Source organism: Gordionus sp. m RMFG-2023, chromosome 4 (assembly GCF_954871325.1).
Source record: "Gordionus sp. m RMFG-2023 chromosome 4, tfGorSpeb1-WG-v2, whole genome shotgun sequence".
Lineage (NCBI taxonomy): Eukaryota > Metazoa > Nematomorpha > Gordioida > Chordodea > Parachordodidae > Gordionus > Gordionus sp. m RMFG-2023.
The window spans coordinates 22,903,380-22,925,914 of NC_088778.1; the positions used below are offsets into that span (position 1 = coordinate 22,903,380).

The following is a 22,535-nucleotide window of genomic DNA, read 5'->3' on the forward strand; positions in this document are numbered from 1 at the left end:
TGTCTTATAAAGAATAAATAATGAGAAAAATTCTTGGCCTTAAAAATTGGCTTAGCATTTGGATTAATAGGCATTTTAATTTTGTTTGATCGCATATTACTAATGGCAAATTTCGTTATTTATATGAAAAATATTAAACGAATCGAATCGAATACGAATAATGCACTATTCGATTAATACTAGTTTTTGAATTAAAGCAATGAATGGGAATAGTAATAACAATAAATATATTTTATTTAAAAAAGAAGTTTATTGCTTTGTGAGGGGACATAGATAGTGTAATCATTAATGTTATAAAATAAAAAAATATATAAATATACAAATTAAAATGACAAGAGGGGTAACCATGTTCCATTACAAATTCGTATATTTAAAATTTTTGCATATTTTCCATCCTTGAAGGTTTCGATAAACAGCTTAAACACGTTGATTATAAAAATATTTTAGATAATATTACTTCAGGTATACAATAAACATGGCTAATTCAAAAATTGAAACCTGGTAATTATTTGGCAAAATTTGAAATATACTATCAAAATAAAATTATTATAAATGCGATGTGAATAGATTGATATTTTGTATATGCCTACGCTTTATAGAATATTTCCAGAGATACGATATCAAGTATATAATATGTTGGTTGTTTGTAAGAGTTTTATGAATGTTTTGAAAACAATCGCAGAGGATTTACTGAATAACAATTTATAATCCACACGGTCATACTATCCATTATATTATTGTCAATATACTCATAGGACTGAGCGTTGTGTTGATAATGCTCCCTTCTTTAACTATTATCCGCTATTTATTGAAGATTCTGGAGTTTTCGACATATCACTATTATTACTCTGAAATGTTTCTGATAGGCTAGTGTTCTTAGAACGGCGCTTATTATTGTGTTTACATTTTGTCTTGTAACCCTTTTTGATCCTAGCATTATTGTCCAAATTGTTAAAGGAAGAAAAATTATCACCGTAGTTCTTCTTAATTATACCAGACAAAATGCCCATTTTAGCTCTTTCGTAAGCTCGTATACTGAGAGATTTCTTGTGTGGAATAGATCCACAATGTTTATCATCGGAATTTCTGTCCTTAAACTTGAACTTAACACTACCCTTCTTTTTGTCTGTGCTATTACTAACCTCCAATATATGGTTGTTATTAGGGCTGGACGAGGAAGTGGCATGAATGTTGGAGTTAGATGTGGTTGTGTTATTGGTTGTGGTAGTTGTCGTGGTATTAGCGTCTTCGTTAATGGCGGTTGATGATAGCTCGTCAAAAGTTGAGGAAAGCGGAATTTTTAAGGAGTTGGTCTTCGATTGAGAAGCAGATGGTAATACCAACTTGTAAAGCGAAGAAAACTTTTCTGGTTTGTGAGGGAGAGCCTTTGTAGTTGATACCTGTTTCGATTGTTGGTCATTATCCCCTAGTCCTTCTAGTATATCTTCGTTTTCTTCATTGATTTTGTTGAAGCAGAGAGGTGGCGATGATTTATTACGGTTGAAATGGGCCAAAGAAGAGGTTGCAGTATCATGATAAGATAATAAAGCCTTCAATTTAAATAAAAAATGATGCATAGTATATATATATAATTTTGGTGTATATTCTTTTAGGTCATAAAGATTTATGAAATTTGGCTATTAAAAGAAATATATTCTTTAAATTCCTTTCAAATATATACAATTTGATAATCAAAGTATAACCAATTCATATATTATATAAGAATAGAATAATATTACATCTTGTTGTGGGTTAGAAGCTAATATCGATTTGTTTTTTGCGTATTTTGAGCCAGTAAATGAAGATTTAATATAATTTTCACCAGGTTTATTTTCGTTATTATGCGTATTTAATTGCGTCGAGGGATTGTGATGATGGAAGGCTTGCAATGAAAACCGCCTAGAATGAGCGGCCTTACGCCCACCTCGTCTTTTGGATATGTGAGGATTGTCCTTGCGTAAATTTTTGTTTTTAAGCATTTGGAGTTGCATGTAGACACGCTTTAATTCACTCTTTTTTTTTAAATTAGAAAATAAAGGTTTGAGATGATTAATTGATTATTCCGCTAATAATTTTGATAAAGTAATAATAAAATTTAGCTAGACAATGGCATCAGTAGGGGAGAGGAGCATGCTCAAAACCCCTAAATTATGTTACTTATTTTAAGTTTAGTATGTTATAGGGTAATAGAGGAATTGAAAAAAATATATATAAAATAAACTCTTATTTCTTCAGGATCCATATCTGTTAAACTGATATCATTAAAATCCAAATCTCCATTTGATGTTAAATTATCTCTCAATTTAATTCCTTCAGGTGTTATGTGGTCTAACGCTTCTGCACCTGAGATCCCCCTTGATCTACGGTCTCCGTGACTTTTTAGATTCATAAGCCTCCAAATCTTATATTTTTTTTAAAAACCAAGAAAATTAATAGGATATGGTAATTTTAGTATATCAAATTATAATAAATATATTTATGCAACAAATGAAGGAAGTTGGGCAAATCTTTATCTTTATATTTTTGAATATAATATAGTTTTTTTTTTCATTTAAAACCCCTGTAAAATCAAGAATATTTGGGAGAGATTTATATTTGATAAAAATTTTGTTTTATAATTAAATAATAAAAACTTTGGCGGACTATGTCTACAATTGATAAATAAACAAAGGGGCCAAAATTTTCAATTAAAGATTTAAAATATTATGGTATAACTATTTAACCAGGGTAAATAAATGCGCCAACGTTATACATATTATCTGGAAATACAAATATGTCAAAAAAAATTAATAAAAAGAAAAATGAGCTATATAAATGCTTCGAAATTACAAAATATTATAATATTTTATTGAGCGTGTTTTTTTTTACATTTCCAAAAATATTTTGCAACAAATATATTCGAGATGTATAATATCAATTCTATAAATTTCAGACAATTTAACCCAGAACTTTTGAGTTATTTTTTATATACTGACGATAAAAAAATTGATTAAGGTGTATTTTTCATTGCCTAATTAGGGATAGAGATCTGAAAAATATAAATTTAACATGGCCCAGTGGTAAATATTTCTAGACCCAGACCCTGCGGGTGGCCCGAATTTTTAAAAAGGGCTTAGAGGGAAGAAATCTTAAGGTTCAAAATGTTTATTTTTCTATTTCAACGTTAGGTATTAAATATGAAAATATTCAGAAATAAGTTGATAATTTTTATCTATTTTATTATATTTCTTATAAAATATTATAATGAAATTAATAATGAATAGTATTCCCCCTCCCATGCGATTTTTTATAATTAATTCTATTTTAGTACATTAAATCAGGCAAAAAAAGGAAGAATAATATTTTGTTGATGGTGTTGGCCGGGCTGATAGGCTGGATCTGTAGGACTTTAATTATGGACATTGCTAGTAACATTGACGACATATTATTTATTTTCGAAGAATGGATTTTATAAATCCAATTATAAATAAAGTCTTCCGACAAAACTATAAAAAGCACAAGGGGGGGGGGGAACTACGGGTCAAACTTGTCATAACTTTATATATTATAATGCAAAATAAAATAATAATATTTACTTTTGGGAAAAATATCAATAGAAGAACAATTGTGACGGTACATTGGATTCGAAAAAAGAACATGAGGAAAATATAATCGGAATGTGTGTTGAGAACTGTTAAATGTCTAAAAAATTTCCAAAAATATAAGTTTATACTAATAGTAAAATATATATCAAATATTATTGTAAACTTCAAAAGATTCATGATGACTGATACGAAGGCTTCAATACACAAAGACGTTTTGAGAGCCCATACTTCGCTTAAATGTGATCTAACGCTTCTTATTTTCCAGCTGTAATATAATCCAAAGATAAGAAATAGGAACTCTCCTATAAACAATATTAAAAATAAATATTATTTTATAAAAAGATATTAAATATTAGAAAATAGGCTAACTAAAATGATGTGATTATAGTTGTCACAAGGTTGTCAATTTTATAAGTTTAAAAAATAATTTTTTAAATTAATTACTTTACCTATATTAAACATACCATTATCAATTTTCACTGACCTATTTCAATAACGTAATCCCACCATAGAGATTTACAGACGTAATATATCAAATTGTTCTTCGTTATGCCAACTTCTAACATACTGCCTCCTTCTTCTGAAATTCGATCCAAATTTACGAATGTCCAGGCGGCCATATATCCTATAATAACTATGATAATTCCCATAAGATACTTCAAGAGATCCTTGTCCCTTATATGAATGCGATGAGCTTTGCGAGATTGAAAGTCTACGTATAATCTAAATACGATATACAGTATTAGATTATTAATATACCCCAGAATTTTTGAATATATATTATAGAGATTCAAACCAGGATAGTCGCTAGGGAACACAAGCATCCTAAAAACTTTGGATAACCTCCTGGTAATTTTTCAATTTTTTCGATCTCCTAAAAACTTTGGATAACCTCCTGATAATTTTTCAATTTTCGATAAAAATTTCTACTTTGGGCCTCCTCACATTGGAAAGTAAACGACGCCAACTAAGCCAAATTCAAAATATTAAACCTTTAGGTCCCGGAATAAAATAATAACGATCACCAACATTTAATTACCAACTTTATTATATATAGCTGAAATATATTTTTGCAGGGATGTGTTATATTCATTTTGTTACTTTTATAAATCGGATATTTTTTAATTATATTTTATTTTACCCCCCCCCCCTTTTTTTACTCTAAAAACAATATAGAAAGCATAGGCGCCCAGAGACTTTTTCGAGGTGGTTGGAGATGGGGGGGGGGATGTATATTTTTTGAACAAGGCTATCATAAATGCATTGTTTAAGTTTATTACTAAAACATATTCTGTGTTGATAATATAATATGAAAATAAGTAAAACTCTTAAGTTGAAAGCCTAGATATTTTTATTATGTCGTAATTAAAACCAAATATTTTATGAACTTTTAATAATTGGAAAGATGAATTAGTATAATTATTAAAATGAAATTGCAATGATATTAGAAAATCGCGAGGCGTTTTTCAGGGGAGGGGGCATATGCTCTTCTGGTCAATGACCGCCCATGATACAATATATAATTATATCTTAGTTTAACGCCTTATTTTTTAATGTACATAAAAAGGAAAATCACGAAAACAATAAAATATAATTAATTTATGAAGAGCCATTTAGAAAAATATGAAAAGAAATAGAGAGAGAAAGCATTACTTTGCATTTGCTGCACCAGATAGAAGTTTAAAAAATCAAAATTAATGTGACGTTTATTTATACAGGGAAGAGTGCTCACTAGATAAAAGTTAATTTAAACACTGAGCACACTTGAAACTTTTTTAAAAATAACTTTCAGCACCACTAAATAAAATGAGCGAGAGACGTAACTATATTCATCTAAGAAAGGACCTATTGAATTGGCAGGGGATACAAGGGTAATGAATTAAATTAAAATGTTTTTTTTAAAAAAAAATCGTAATTTGTAAAAATTCATGAAAAAATAGTCGAGTGACTAGAAATGCAGTGTAAGACGTGCACATTCATTTACAATATGTTTGAAGTTGATTTTTTTTTAAAACTGTTGAAGAGCGATAATGTAAAATAAAATATTTAATTATATAAAATAAACTTGTAAAGTTTTAAAATGATAGCACCATATAACAAGCCGAAACCTACTTCTCGAAACCAAGGTCCTATGAAGCACAAAATTGTAGTTGGTTTGAAATAATCAATTATAATCTAAAAATCAATTTCATATAAATGTATGTTTAAAGGCATAATTTATTAACTGTGGAATACAGTATAAAGGCTCCTAGCAATATGATCTCCAACAAAGTCCACATTGCGAAACTAATAATCTAAATATTCATTTAAAGTGAATATAATTTAATTTAAGAAAGAAAGAAAGGATATACCTTTATTTTACGGGTCCAAAATATCAGAATTATCATAGCCAAAACCAAAGTCATGCAAAAGCTTTGTATAGCTAAGGGGGGCCCTCTCAAACCAATCCTGTATTTGGCAAAGCAAGCTATCCCAGGGCATCTAAGGCATTTCATATCACCGCAGGAGAAGCACTTGTAAATGGATTTTATTTCTTGTCGTGATGAATTATTTGTCAGTGATTGAGAAGGAAACATTCCTCCTAATTCCAAATTTTGGGTGATATGTGTTAAATTTACCATTATACTGGTATCTCTAACAGGGTCATACAGTTGAACGGGCGACAAATGAGTTTGCCCGAATTCTATGTCTCTATATAAATATTTGAGTAGATTTGTAATATTAAATAGATAACGGTAATATTTGTCGGAGGGTAACGAGGACAGACTAAGGGCTGGCTTGCTCTGGTTATTAATGAAAGTGTTAATGTTTTGTAAAATCGTTTCAAAGTCCCTTATAAAACTTTTTTCTATTACGATACCATTGAAATCCCTCTCGTAGTACGATTTAGGGATGAGGGAGTAATATTCCTTCGTGTAATCAATCATTTTAGCTTTGCGAATTGTTGATTTGATATCTTTGAAGTTATTGATTTGTGGAAACGGCGATGTTTCATGGCTATCATTAAATGACAAGTTTTCGTAACCCTTTAATGCCTCAAATTCAGAAGAATAATTGTCAGCGATAAATTCTAGTACCCCTTTTCTAATCTCTGGATATGAATCAGCATTCTCCTCGATCGATTGTAATATCTTAGGGGGTTTTCTAAGACTGGACCGGCCGTAATTTAGTAATCTGTTGAATTTATGCCTGAATGCTTGTTTTTCATTCATATTGTTGAATCTATCTATATCTCTCCCATACGAAAAATCTTTAGCTGAATGTAAATTGAAAGCGTTTTTACATTTGCATTCGTAGTTACCGTATGTAAAGCCCTTCTTAATAATTGGAACGCACTATATTTTTGATTGGTGTATATATATATATTTAAAATAAATTATTATTTATATAATAATAACTTTTATGCAGGGACCAGGAAAAAAAGAATATTTATAATTTTGATGACTTAAACATAATAATATCCTTAAAATCAGTAACAAATTGTTATGAGAATCAAACTGGTTAAAGAAAGAAAAACAAATATCCATTATAAATATTATGTTTATAAATATGTAAATTAAATTAAATTGGTCATTTTTTGGATTCAGTGAAATTTCCCGGAATAATTGTTCCCATTCCTACAGTTTCCAATTTATATTATATTTATTTTATTATACTACATTATATTATATTATATTATATTATAATTATATTATATTATATTATATTATATTATATTATATTATATTATATTATATTATATTATATTATATTATATTATATTATATTATATTATATTATACTACATTATATTATATTATATTATATTATATTATATTATATTATATTATATATTATATTATATTATATTATATTATATTATATTATATTATATTATATTATATTATATTATATTATATTATATTATATTATATATTATATTATATTATATTTATATTATATAATCAATTAAGTATAAATTCAAACCTGGGTCGAACTATCACATAGATGGGTTTTCGCAAATAAGCCAGTTCCATTATCACATTGATTAGCATCGAGATACCTTAAGTCCATCATTACAGCAATCACACCTCTTAAATTGAAATGTTTAAATAATACTTTTATAATTATAATTTTCAAATCAGGAAAAATTGTGTCCAATATCAAAAAAAATCTAGTGCTAAAGGAATGGCATTTATTACTTTTTTCAAAAGGTAAAAACTAATGCCTTTATTTTTTTCGAGTAACGTTAATGCAAAACGTTACTCGTTAACTTTAAATGTTTTCCTAGAAAGTATAGAAAAAAGCATTTTATTTTTTTTAAATTTTATAAATAATTTAAACCGAGTTTTTAATTCAGATCAACCATCAAAGTCCTCATTTCTATTTTATTTATTACATTTTTGTTGTAGAATTTTATACAGTCGAGATTGTTAATCTAATTAATATTGAATAAATTGAGGTATGTTGATTTACATTTTCTACCAATATAATTTATTTATAAAGAATATGTCAACAGTACTTATTCTTCTTTGCCCTGGCCTCAATATGAAACATAATTTACACTAATAAATAAAATTAAGGGCACTAGGTCTACACTTTGTAAGTGTAGATTGTGCCAATTCAAATATTTCAACCTCGATGTCCAGCAGGTCAAATCTAAAACGATATTTAGGTAAAAATATTAATCCAGGTTAAATTCTGATAAAAATATTTAAAAAATTGATGAGGATCTGAATAAACATTCTGTGAAAATGATCTAATAAGAGTTTTTGAACATATAGATCATCCTTTAAATATTTTTAATAAATTTCCTCAATTTTTTATATTAAATATAATGCAACCTTCCCATCATCCTCTGTGCCAGTTGAACGTGTGTTTAGCACTAAGCGCTCTTTTTAATCTGATCAAAATTTTGAAAATTATTGTTGTTAAAAATAAAAAAAAATGTTACAAAAAGATCATATCTTATAATATATCATTTTTAAATAATTTTATTTTTATTATCTATGGGATAAAAATAAATAAAAAGAAAATTTGTTTATAATATTTAGAGAATTTTTTATGTAAGTTCCTTTTTTACGGTATCCCGTCTTTACAGAGAATCTTTTATAGAGAATGCAAATATAGAGAAACTTTTATAGAGAAAACAATTGTAGAGAATGTCGTTTATAAAGAATATCGTTTATAGAGAATGATTTTATAGAGAATTTATTTTATAGAGAAACTTTTAAAGAGAAAACAATTATAGAGAATGTCGTTTATAGAGAATCTCATTTATAGAAAATGATTTTGTAGAGAATCTCGTTTATAGAGAATGATTTTATAGAGAATTTATTTTATAGAGAAACTTTTAAAGAGAAAACAATTATAGAGAATGTCGTTTATAGAGAATCTCATTTATAGAGAATGATTTTGTAGAGAATCTCGTTTATAGAGAATGATTTTATAGAGAATTTTATAGAGAAACTTTTAAAGAGAAAACAATTATATAGAATGTCGTTTATAGAGAATGATTTTATAGAGAATATTTTACAGAGAATTGTTTTATAGAGAATATTTTACAAAGAATTGTTTGAGAGAGAATTATTTTATAGAGAAGGATTTTATAGAGAATAATTTTATAGAATTTTATAGAGAATGATTTTATAGAAAATGAATTAAGTATTATTTTAGAAATAAATTTTCTCAAAAAAACAAGCCAGATGCCGTCATATAAATTCTCGGAACCCTTGGATAAAAAAAGGGAAAAAATAATCTTAAAAAAAATTATTCACGTTCCTGATTTGTATTGCTTATGAATAATTATGATAATATTTTTAAGTTTCCTGTTGTTATTTTTTTTAAAAATACGCTGAACAATTAGAAGTAGTAATGTTAAAATTATGAAAATATTTCCTTCTTTATCAGTTTCTATTAGTGCTTTGCTTTAACTAGTAGAGTAGCCATTTTAAAAAAAAACTATTAGCAACAAAGCCAGCCTTACCCCAATTGTTTTAGAAAATTTTATCAATATTTAGTTGCTTTGTGCATTATTTTAATCTGCTTGGTTAGGCCCCGATTTTTTAAAAATATATTATCTATTTTTAATTTGCCTAGATAATAATGGTGATTTAAAATGTTTGGTTTTAAAATAAATGGCCCGGCTTGAGTTTTTTAAAAAAAGCTTTTTTTGACCCGGCATGTGTATTTAAAAAAATTAAAATACGGCCCGAGTTTAAGGTCGGGCGTGTAGGTTTCTGATTTATAGTGCGCTTTTATAATTTCCCTAATAAATCTGATTTTACCAATTCCAAAGAGAATCTACCCTGGGAATTTCATACGATTGCGCCAAAATATTTTTGTATTTAATAATTTTATTTTGTTCTATTTTTTCATTTTAAATCATAAATTGAGCGCGTTTTATTAAATTTTAAATCTGATTTTGCCGAAAATGCATTAGAATATGTGTAGAATAGCCACCCTATAAATTTCAGAAGATCTTATATTGAACCTCTGAAGAAATTTTAATTTACATTAATCTGAAATTTATAAGTAGTGTTAGTAGCCTTAAAATCAGCTAAACATAATTTGGCTTAACCGAAAAATCGCCTAAAACTAATTAGACAAAATGTAGGGACTGGGAGCTAGGCTAATCGCCCATCAGCGTTATGCAACACTAAGCCTAGCCTTTATTAAAATTATTTTATATATTTATTATGTAACGATATATGACGGGCGATTAATCGAGCTCCTTAGCCGATGCCTAATTTTTGAATAATTAGTTTTCGCCTATTTTTATGCTAAGCCTAATTATGCTTAGCCGATTTTTTAACCTAAAAACTTGGCTAACCGTTTTAGAATTGCCTAAGATTAACCGATTTCGCAACATTTAGGGTGGGTATTCTACACTTATTCAGGTGCATTTCTGGCAAAATCAGATTTTTAAATTTAATAAAAGGCACTCAGTTAATGATTTTAAATGCAAATAATAACAAAAAATAAAACAATACCCATCAAACTATCGCCTTACCAATATTAAGTTTAGTTAAAAGATCATTAGAGCACTGTCTAATATTCACAGGGAGGCAGGGAAGACCAGGGGGTGGTTGGATCAATTTCTGTCAAAATAGTCATAGGTCCGAAAATAATTGTATCTGAATTTACAAAATACAAAATGATAGTTCAAACCCTTACCTAAAAATTATACATCGATTAAATTTAAAATAATACACTTTTTTCTCTAAATTGATTTTAGTAAAATAAAAATTTCTTATTACAAGCCTAAACTCCTTAGAAGTGTAGAGAAAGGTGAATCAAAAAGTTTAAAATGTTTTTTATAGGTTTTTTGAACTTGTTAAACATTCCGAAGATCAGACTTTTAATATTTATAAGAAATTTTTTATTTACATATAGGGATTATATTTATTGATACCAATTTGTTTAAATATGGTTGGTTCACAGACAAGCTTGTATTTCATCATATGATTATAAAAGAAGCTTTGTATCATGATATACACTGATTTCCATCGCATTGTAATGTCTTTCTTTAGAAAATATCGAAGCTTGATATTTGCAGCAGATTGCACAATATTTTACTAACTCTTTTACACTTAGAAGTTATTTCAAATACCTAATTACCAAAAGATTTTTCATCATATATTATAATACTACCCCCTTCTTCCCCCACTCTCCTCATTTCCTATACCACATCAAAATTAGAACAACGGAATTCCAAATACAAACTACCCATTTTAATTTCAATGCCAATCATGAGTTATAACCCCTTCCCCTGTGGTAAAAGGTCCTGTTTAACATTGTTTGAATGGTTAAGCGTCTTTTTATTATTGGTAGTCGGTCTATGGATCTGGTTATAAGCAAATATAATTATCATTAATATTTAAATTTTTTCGTATCATTATGGCTAATTATTTATTCAAACTTTTCTGTTGGGAGGAGGGGTGGGTGTTTCTTAATAAAAAAATTTCATGATTAAAACAATATTTTTATTTCCAGCATAACATAAGGATTTTCATTATCTACGCTTCCTCTGAGACAGTTATCTTACTTTTCTCTTATATATTTTTTATAGAGCCTTGCTTTCTACTGTAAAAAGTGGAATCATAAATGATAAGTTCGCTACAGCTTGTTTAATTAATTTTAATATCCGTCAATGCTTGCTTTTAAAACTTTTATTTTAAATCTTTCTAAACCTCTTTTAGTCTTGAAGAATACACATTTAAAAAAATATAAAGGCATAGAAAATGTAAAAAAGAGATATTTTCCACCTTTCGATTTTTTAGGGTTGTATCTACTCCTTGAAGTACAACTCACAATAAATATTTTATTCCATTAAATTTTCTCATCTTCAGCGATGATAGTAACGTCCAATCACTATTATCGCCACTCTAATAAAATTTATGACATTCATCAGATTAATAAAATATAGCAACTGAACTGAAATGGAAATATACTATAATTTGTGTTAAAAATAGCTAAGTTATTTTTTAATAATATATGAGGCATGTTCAATTCATTCAATTTTAGCTCTACTTATATTTATAATATTTCTAATCCATTTTATATAATTTTGTCTTTGATCACATAATTAGAAAAAAGACTCGTCAGGAAGCAAGAACTTAGCAAGAATCAATTTAAGGAAATCAATAATCTATTTTTCCCCAATTCCTAAGTCACAATAGTGGCAATTTCATCATCAAAGATTACACGAATTAAGTACTGAGATGGATAGCAATTCAATTCGACAATCTACATATGATGCCGAACATTGTTTTATGTCTTGTTGTGATAAGCTTTGACCTTGTCTTTTTGATTAAACAATAAGAGAACTTTATATAAATTTATTATCAAAAAATGCTTATCAAGTCCATACTAAATCCCTCACTAATTAAAGCATGCTTTGTCAAAGAATAATATAAATCCGAAGTCTAATTATCTGTTTGGCTCGTTTTAATTAAATAAAAAAATTTTTCTTAGTGCCTTGCAAATTTTATTTATTTCGGCCAAAGCTCCATCCAAAATCTTTATTTTTAGGAGCCTAGCCATAATTTTAAATTTTAGGCCTTAGCCTGTCCTGTCCCAAATTTAATTGAAAAATATATCTAAACGTATATTAAACAATCAATTAATATAAAAATTTAATTCCTTTACCCTAATCTTTAGAGAAATTTATTTTATTGCTTAGAATCTTTTTTATATTTTTTGAGTCAAAAAAAATCAAAAGCCTTAACCCTATTTTAAAAAAAAAATTTTTAGACCCAAGCCCGACTTTAACTTAATTTCCAGGTTCAACTAAGTCTGTCTAAAGGCCGATAAATATAAAATTGTAGTTTTCATCAAACTCCATTCCCGATATCGCAACTGATGTAATTCATTTGAGATAATGCATTCGCGACAATGAATTCGCGATAATACATTTGCGATAATGCATTCGCGCTAAAACATTCGCGATAATGCATTCGCTATAATATTTTCGCTGTATTATACTCGCTATAATGCATTCGCGATAATGCGTTTGCTATAATACATTCGCGATAATGCATTCGGTAATGCATTCGCTATAATATCTTATATAGAAATCTTCAATTTACGGTTTTGGTTTTTTAGGAAGGACAAAATTATGGTGCTTCTATTAAATCAAAAATATTGGTTTCTCTATAAATATGTGGAACCCCAAATAGAGATCGGCACTTTTTGACACTCAATATATTAAAGTCATCGCATACATCTAAATGTTAGAGATTAATGAATTCTTAGTTAACTATATTAAAAAGATTTATGAATAAAATTTGTATAATAAAATAGAAAGAAAATTATATTTAGAAACGTGTTCCGAAACGCAGAACGAACGGGAATTTGACATATTTTTTACCCAAACAACTGGTTAAAACCTTTTCTTAATTAAAATTAAAATCAAGATTCTCGTCCGTCATATTATATTCATAAGGGTAGAGTTAAGAACCCTTCTATAGGCTAATTTAGGTAGCTGACATATAATGCAATATATAAAAATTTTAAAAATGGTTGGTTCAGTTTAGATTCTCTTTAATAACGGTTAATACATATTTAACAAATCGTTTCAGGTTTGGTTTAGCTGAGTTAATAATCATAAACCTTGATATGATCTAAAAAGATTTTACAAAAAACCATTGTTGAAACAAATAAAGTCATCGAAAAAATACAACAAATAAACTGAATTGTATTATTAAAATGTTAATTTTGATATATTTTTCAAATCCCGCATAAATTTTTTGAACTCTATAATTGGCCCATATATAATATTCTCTATAAAATCAAGATCTAGAAAATAATTTTCTATAAAATAATTCTCTACAATGTAATTCTCTACAAAATAATTCTCTACAATGTAATTCTCTACAAAATAATTCTCTATAAAAGTAATTCTTTTTAAAATCATTCTCTATAAACAACATTCTCTATAAAATCATTCTCTTTGAAGTCATTCTCTATTAAGGACCTTCTCTATAAAATAATTCTCTTTAAAATCATTCTCTATAATCGACATTCTCTATAAAACCATTCTCTATAAACGGCATTCTCTATAAAATCATTCTCTATAAATTAATTCTCTATAAAAATTATCTATATAAAACATTCTCTATAAAACATTCTCTATAAACTACATTCTCTAAAAAACAATTCTCTATAAATGCATTCTCTGTAATTGTTTTCTCTATAAATGTTTCTCTATAAAATACATTCTCTATAATGGTTTCTCTATAAAGACGTGGAACCCTTTTTTACAAGGTAACAAGTAAAGTGTATTCCTTTTTGCGTTTATTTTTTGAAGTAATGTTTACTAGAAAATTAGATCCACAAACTTTTGAAACTTTATCGAAAAGCAGTAATACCTTTTTTAAATATAAAAATAATAACATGTCTAAAATATAAAAATAATAAATAATTCTAGAATATTGTAAAAATTTCAAAACAAGATTAATTTCGATTTTTTTAAAATGATTCATCTAAATATTTCAATTCAACCCGATTCATATTAGTAGAGACTATTATAAAAAAAAACTAATAAAATGAAAAATTTTTATGTTTTTGAATTCTGATGGTGGAAAATCGAGATTTAAAATTCAAGACGTTTTTTTCCTTCTAAGAACGCCTAAATAATAAATTTCATAAAAACGCCTTTTTAGCACGTAGCTAGCAACCCCGTAGATTTTGGAATAATAAATCAAATAAATAAATATATTATTAAATATCAAACAGTTCACAAATTGGTATGAATGACCATTAGATAACTCTTCATATAATGTAAAAATGATGATAAACGAAATTTGGAAATTGATATTAAACCAAAATTATACCATCATGAAATACAAATTTTTTTTTGAATGGAAAAATGATTTAATTTATTAAGGTTAGAATTTTTTGTTTGAGGCTATACAAAATGATAAATGTATCTTAGTGGAGAAAAATAAAATAAAACATTTATAATACTATTAATTTTAAAGAGATTTGGATACTATAAATTATTAAAAGGATTTTATAAAAATTTCAGGTTCCCAAAACGGAATTTTGCAAAATTATTTTATTTGTGTAATTTTAAAAAGAATTAATCAGTGGCTTAGATATGGAGGGAGGGGATGGGGTTGGGGGTTGAATTTAAAACATGGTAGATATCAGAGTTGTTAAAATATCTAGATATAAAAATGTGATATCTGTATCTAGATACACTCTTATAAAAAGTATCTATATCTATATCGATATATTACTATTTTAGAGGTATCTAAATCTGTTTTAGATATTTTTAAAATACATTATGATATACTTTTATTTAACGCTTTTTTATATAAAGATAAAAATATTTTAATGCAAAATTCATTTTATTTCATATAGGCATATAATTTAATTAAATATATAAAAAAAATAGTAAAACTTATTAAAAAATATATAAATATTCATTAAATATTATTATCCCCCCCCTTCTCCCCCCATTTAAATCTATAGATATCAGCTCAAAATTGTGAAGGATATATTTATCATGTATAGGAATATCGCGCCCATTAATGATAAAAAACAATACCATTGATGCACAAGATTATTTTAAGCAAATAAATTTATTTAGAATTTCTTAAAATAATTTTATAGATAATCCCCTGACTTTTAATAAATAAATTATAAGTTTAATGTAAAAAAAATTTTTTAAATAATGCTCGTTTATAATGAGAATTTGTTTGAAAGAACGAAAAAAAATAGGGGTTTTGACATTTTATTCTTATTATTTTATTTGGTGTTCGACTTGAATGACAACAAAATATAAAAATATTGTTTACATATTTTGTGCTCTCATAATAAGAGTTTCTGTTCAAGAACAAAAGTATACCTTGTATAAAGTATAAATTATATCTGTATCTTGATACGTTTCTATATGATATACCTGTATCTAGATCCATTAACTATCTTTTAATAACTCTGGTAAATATGAATAGGTATTTTATGTTTTCATAATACATTTATATTGATATCCAGCTTAAAATTTGCTTTCATATCTTTTAAATCGATAAAACTTCCTGTTTAATTTTCTAAATAATCATCTCAGAAATATCTTTTAATTAAAAACATAATGGAAAAACTATCATTTAAAACATTGAGCCAAAAAGTGATAGAACGTTATTTTATTACAAAAAAAACATATGTTAAAGTGAATAATTAGGGGTTTTTTGAATATAAAACTCAATTACCAAGTAGACATAGAAAAAAAATAATTAAACATAAACGTCGTAATTAAAAGTAAGAAAAATTAATGATGTATAAACGTTATATTTTATCTTAAAAAAATATATTCTTTCTATTTAAAAAAAATATAGTGGCCAACAAATTAAAATCAAGATTATAACAATTGATCTTTACCATAATATACCGATCGGCTGTAATGAATTCTAGCGAGAACAATATTATTACATATGGCCATTAAAAAAAATGTTTTCTTCAAAAATGTAACATATCGGCGGATGCTACAGGCCAAGGGTTGGGTGAAAAATTACAGATAGTTTAACTTAACAAAGCATTACATAAGGTAATGCTCTTGTAATTCTCTCATTCTGATAGTGTATGTTTATTTGTGTAATGTAACGTATGTTTTTCGTTATTTGAATAATTTTTTATAATAATTTTGAACAAAAAAATATTTTTTAAATATTTAAAATGGAATGTCTGATGTTAACTGAAAGCAAGGTATCCATTAGAAAGCGTCTATTCACTTCTCTAGAATTTCTTCATCTTCAGATCTTTTCGTTGTGGTATGTATTTAAATGATTTTGTTTTTTATTTTTTTAAACCCTAGCAACTATTGAAAATGCATTTAAGAAAGGAAGACTCGATAGTTGATAGCCCCCTGAACGATTTCTTTTACAATTCTATTATAAGTAATATATAGATTTAATTTTATTATTTAAAATTAATAAGACCATCTAAATTTTTATTAAATGAGTGTTATTTTAATTATTAGATTAGATTCGTATATATTTTCTTCTTCAAGAATTATTGATTTTGTAGTGAGTTCTAGGGGAAATTTTTAATAGGGGAAGAAGAAAAATTTAATACTACAGATTATCTAAAGTTTCATTTAAAATCATTGTCACTTTGAATTTGACTTTATTACACATTAAATTAGTTTACAACAACCGGTAAAAATAAATTTTTTTATTTCCACATTTGGAGATCTTTAAAATAATTATCTTTGTTTTCTAATTTTAAATTAGACAAATATGACTAAACTAGTTTATGTTTAAATACTCTATTTTTTTTTATATTTTAGACGCTACAAGAAATGAATAAATTTAATTCTTTATCACATTTTTTGATTGATTTATTCTCTATGTAATAACGTGTTTTTATAACCTTTACATGTTCAAAATAGCGGTAACGTAACCGTTAATTCTTTCGAGTAACTTGCCCAACCCTATTAATAGCAATGTGGGTAAAAAGGTAATAAGTGTTTTTCCCGAAGGATATCTTAGTCAATCCCCGTATTGCCTGATTAATATCTAAAGTTAAATAAATTCATTGCCAGTTAATATATAAATTAAAAACGACTCAAAGATCCATGATCAAATTATCTTAAATTTATTAGGTATAATCTACTTATACATTCTTCGGCAAAAATTAGATTTTAAAATTTGAAAAACGCGTTCAACAAATGATTGTGCTAATTTTTAAAGCGTTTTTTAAATTTAACGATTTTACCCGAAAAGTAGGTATTCTAAATTTCCTTAGATTCTTTTAGTAAACATGAAATAACTTTATAAAAATAAAAATAGCAATTTCAAAAATTAAATTAAAAAGTTCTCCATAATAAAAATATTTTGGGATATTTAAATGAGGGATCCTGATTCCGATCAACCTATCCGGAGTAAGATCATCTAGAGACAGATATATTTAAATTTTCATATATTTTTCAATAAACTAATTATTTATTTTAAATTTTATTTACAGTTTTATTGGTCTATGTGTAGTTTAAGTGGTAGGATGGTTGTAGTTGTTATTTTAAACTTATGCGGAATTTAAATATTATTTAGATCCAAACGCCACTAAAACAACTTTTACAATAAGGTTAGTGGTTAGAATACAAGCCTCCTCCCTTTCTCGTATACATTTTTTTCCAAACTTACTATAAATACTAATTTCAAATAAAAATGCATTTAAGATAATTTACTAAGTTCCTTAATATCTGAAAGGATATATAAAAAAAAGTATATGAAATATCATAATATAGATTTCTTTTATTAGTGATTGATTGACAAAACAAATAATAATTTATACGTTTCAAAAATTTTACTATTTTTTTTAGGTTGAACCGAATCCTCATTATTATAATACTTTTAAAAAACATATCCACAAGAAAAAACTTGTTTTTTGGCCTTGATGACCATAAAATATTTTTAAATTTTACTGTATAAATGATAAAACAAAAATGATATTAAAAAAAATCGTTAATAATAACTAAAACATACAGTATAAGATTTACCACAAAACCAAAATTTTATATAAAAAAAATGTCACTTTTATAATTTTTTTGAAGTTACGATTTTGAAGCATTTTTTGATTGTATTGATTGGTTTATATATTTATTTTGTTGATCCTTAAACACATTTTATTAATCGTAAATAAATCAGGGTCAAGAAGATTCTGGTTATTAGTAGCAAGATATTTCGATTCCCAATCAGGAGTTTAAATGTTTTAAAATGTGATTGGCCGTGGCCAGTATAAACAGGATAGGAGCCAAAATGAGACTGGAGCTACCAATTGGTTCTGGTGCGTTGACTTTTTTTGTGATTTCCTTTTTTAAACACTGATTTTTATTTGGATCCGTTTTCCGTTAATAATTTGGGATTTCTTTTCTTAGGGTTTTAAACAGCCTAAGAAAATGGGCGAGGGTAAAAATAAAAATACTCTTTAAATTTTCTATGAACTGATCCCTTTTGCTTCTGGGGTATTTACTTAGATTTAATTATATTATTATATGAAATTTAATAAGAGAGATAAAATAAAATTATCAGTAAATACTCTAAATTTATTTAAAATAGAAACATAGGTTATTTGTGATAGAACCCTTCTATCAATTTTATATAATATCCTTAATATATTTTTGTTAATTTAGATTTAGAAATGACACTCCTTTTTTTAGGTTGTATTTATAACCATTTAGTAATCTTCCTATAAATAATACTTATATTTTTTTTTCTCTATATGGTCAATCCAGATTTCACAATCATATCTATACAAATAATATATGTTTATATTTATTTCTCTAGCTATAAGCTTGTTTCACAAGATGCCTTAGAATTTTCCCTATATTATTTGATCATTTTTAATATAAGAGCAATTTTGTATATTTCAAAAAATCTGAGAATTCTACTTTTAACAAAAATACTAATGTCTTTTTTCAAGCTTGAAATCAATAATTATTTGCTGGGATTTTGCAAATATAAAATTATTAATTTGGCCGAATAATGAATTTTAAAAAAATATGAAATAAAATTTTTAGTATATCAACATTAATCATCAGATTAATTCCTTCTCCAATTATTTTTTGACGGTGTCTAGCAAATTAAACATATATAATTGACTTTTCTGTGCAAAGAAACAAAGGCGACGAGTTCCTAAATCTAATTTGAGTATCATCTAAAAATATTTTCTATCCTAGCAAAAAAAAATTTTATACATTAAAATTCGACTTTTATCATGCCTAAATGATAAAAGCTAAAAATTTCAATGGATAAAATGACAGCTTTTACTAATGTCCAAAATGAAGAAACCAAAAAATGCTGAGAATTTTAAATTTTATATGAGAGCACCAAATCCAACATTTCTAGTTTACACATGGAAACGAAAATTAAAAATATACAATCTGTTGACACTTGATTTTTCCATTTTTTGAATATCTACTATCAATTTTAATTTTAAATTTTTTTCTTGATTAAGATTGATACATTTCAATTTAAAGTTTTGTTTAAAAATATTGACATGATGCCCTTAATAGTTTGAGTTAATTTAAACAGTTCGGTAACTTCTATATTAAATTAACTGCTAGAGATAAATAAAATAGGATAGAACTTTAAAAAAAAAATATATATATATAAAAGTTTTAAGTGACTTTTACCAATATAATAAATGTATATATTTGAAAAATTTAATTATAACTTTGCATAAAATAGTGATTTTTTTATTAAAAAAATCATATTGAATTGTTAATATCGCTTTTTTTAAGTGATAGATAGGATGTTCTTTTTGAAAATCATATGACTTTTTTAAAAACATAAAAACATATGCCCCTTTAAAATATGTCATGATTTTGAAAAAGAAGGAGTCTATATGACTAAAAAAACTTCAAATAAATACTTACACCAGAGTTCCTGTCTGTTGTACACCATTAGGCAACCATAGATATGGCATCTCTTTGATCTTTTTCGCGTTTAGAAAGGATAGAAAAGAAGAAACACCCCTAACATAATATTGATTATCCTCCGACTTCGATTGCATATCAGGTAGATATATAGGAACACTGTAAGCTACAAGCCATATCTTTCCCAACTTGCAATCGATAAATGGGTGGCTCCACCTACCTTCACCCAGATGATATTTGTTCCTAGTTTCATCATTAAATTTATCCTTGCGCAATGCTGTAGTTTGATCGCGTTTTAGATGGTTATTCGGGGTTTCAAGGTTGATCTGTCTGAAACCTGGGACTAGCAAATTTTTTTGATCTAATATATTCGAATATTCATCATCTCCGGGGATATGACTTTGTATATGATTGTCAAAGTAATTATGATTTTCAGAAACGTTGTCTAAATCAGGTTCGAATGCTCCGTCCAATGATTGGAAGCCTTTATAATGATATTCCCAGTGAGAATCGATGTCCATATTGTCATTTTTTAGTGTAGGGGATATGTGATCAACGTGAGATTTGATTGAATGCCTTCTGCGATTTTGATTATGATAAAGATTGTTATCATGAGATGTGTGAATCACCTCATTGTAGTTTGATTTAGGTGGAAGGCTAAGTCCCTTAGCGTGTTTAATTTTTTTAAGTTTGTATTTTTTAACGTGTCTGTTGAGGGTATCAGATGCTCTATTTTCCCGTTTGATTTTGAGAGAGTCTGATTGTTCGAATATTCTATCGCTGGGTATATCCTCGCCAAACCAAGACCAAAACCATTCGGCTCTGCCTATACCTCGAGATGTGAAATCGTAATATTTAGCCAAATCCAGAGATATTATAGCGTGATTGGGTTTACCATTATTTACTCTTTTCCTTTTTTTAAAAGCTGCTGGAGCCCAATTTGTCATCGAGACTTGTTTAAGACTATCGATATTTGAGGTTAGATTATTCATACGATTAATCAACGGGAGATCTCCACCAGGAAAAGCTAATGTGCAACCGAATATGGCGTCATCGCTGGCAACTATTCCTCTGATAATGGAATTAAATACTCGTCTATTTTCTTCACGAGATCTCAAATCAATTATCTTGCCGGTATTTGATTTGTGTGTAGAAAAATTACCATGTATGCTTTGAAGGATATAATCGCTTATGATATGACTGGCGGTTATTGTAATTTTTGCAGATGGATAAAAATCGGCGTAGAGGCTTAAATCATAAAATCTTTTATTATCGACGTAACGATTAGAAATAATTATATTGTCGAGGATGGATAGTTTCAACTGTTTCCTTAAATTTTGATATTTAAGAACGGATAAGGATGTGCAGTTTGCTGAATGTTGTCGCCGGGAACGAGCTAAATAATCAGAATATATTGTCATAGCTTTGAGGTAGGCTCCAGATAAAAACATGGCCTCTATTAAATGCAAATCGGGTGCCAAAATTCTGTCTGAGCCGAAACTCTGAAAAGTATCACTGTGTATTGAGCGTTTTTTTCTAATTTCGAAGAATCTTTTATTGATTCGAAGAGTTTTAGTTTTATTGATCATTCTTATTTTATCGACATGAAAATAATCATCGGGATTTTGAGATGTTGAGGTTAATTTTTGAGTCTTTAGGATGTTCTTAGGTGTGATTACAAATGTGTCATATATTTTGTGATTCGAAACGTCTTCCATCAAAAAAAATACTAACATAATTGTTATTAATAACTTTTCGGGTGAATCGAGCATTATTTGCGAAGTTTAATAAACAATTTATGTATTCCGCTTGCACGTATCTATTTCTTCCACATTTTACTTTGTGCAAAACTTTAGGTCAAGTTGTAATCCTATGCATATTGCTCATCTTTTGCCTCACCTATCAGTAAATGATTGAAATAAATATAGATAAAATATAATAATTATACAAAATTATGGGTTTATGATAAAAACAAGAAAAAATAATATATTAATTATCTAATTTCATTATAAATTTGAGCCCCTTGTCCGACATGAACAGACATTCTCTCGAGGTCATTTGGACAGATCTTAATTTTACCATTTTCATTCATACTA

At 26.9% G+C, this 22,535-nt stretch overlaps 1 protein-coding gene across 1 annotated transcript; it reads right to left on the bottom strand.

The window, feature by feature from the left end:
- Positions 1–411: 411 nt before the first annotated feature.
- On the bottom strand, positions 412–21,614 carry LOC135927898 (uncharacterized). Its single transcript, XM_065464143.1, has 11 exons — positions 20,440–21,614; positions 7,551–7,656; positions 5,936–6,919; positions 5,810–5,878; positions 5,650–5,759; positions 4,069–4,307; positions 3,748–3,886; positions 3,576–3,681; positions 2,222–2,401; positions 1,740–2,012; positions 412–1,550 (listed from the first exon to the last, which is right to left on the bottom strand). The coding sequence occupies exons 1-11, from the start codon at positions 21,429–21,431 to the stop codon at positions 795–797; spliced, it is 3,954 nt and encodes a 1,317-aa protein (XP_065320215.1). The 5' UTR covers positions 21,432–21,614; the 3' UTR covers positions 412–794.
- Positions 21,615–22,535: the final 921 nt, after the last annotated feature.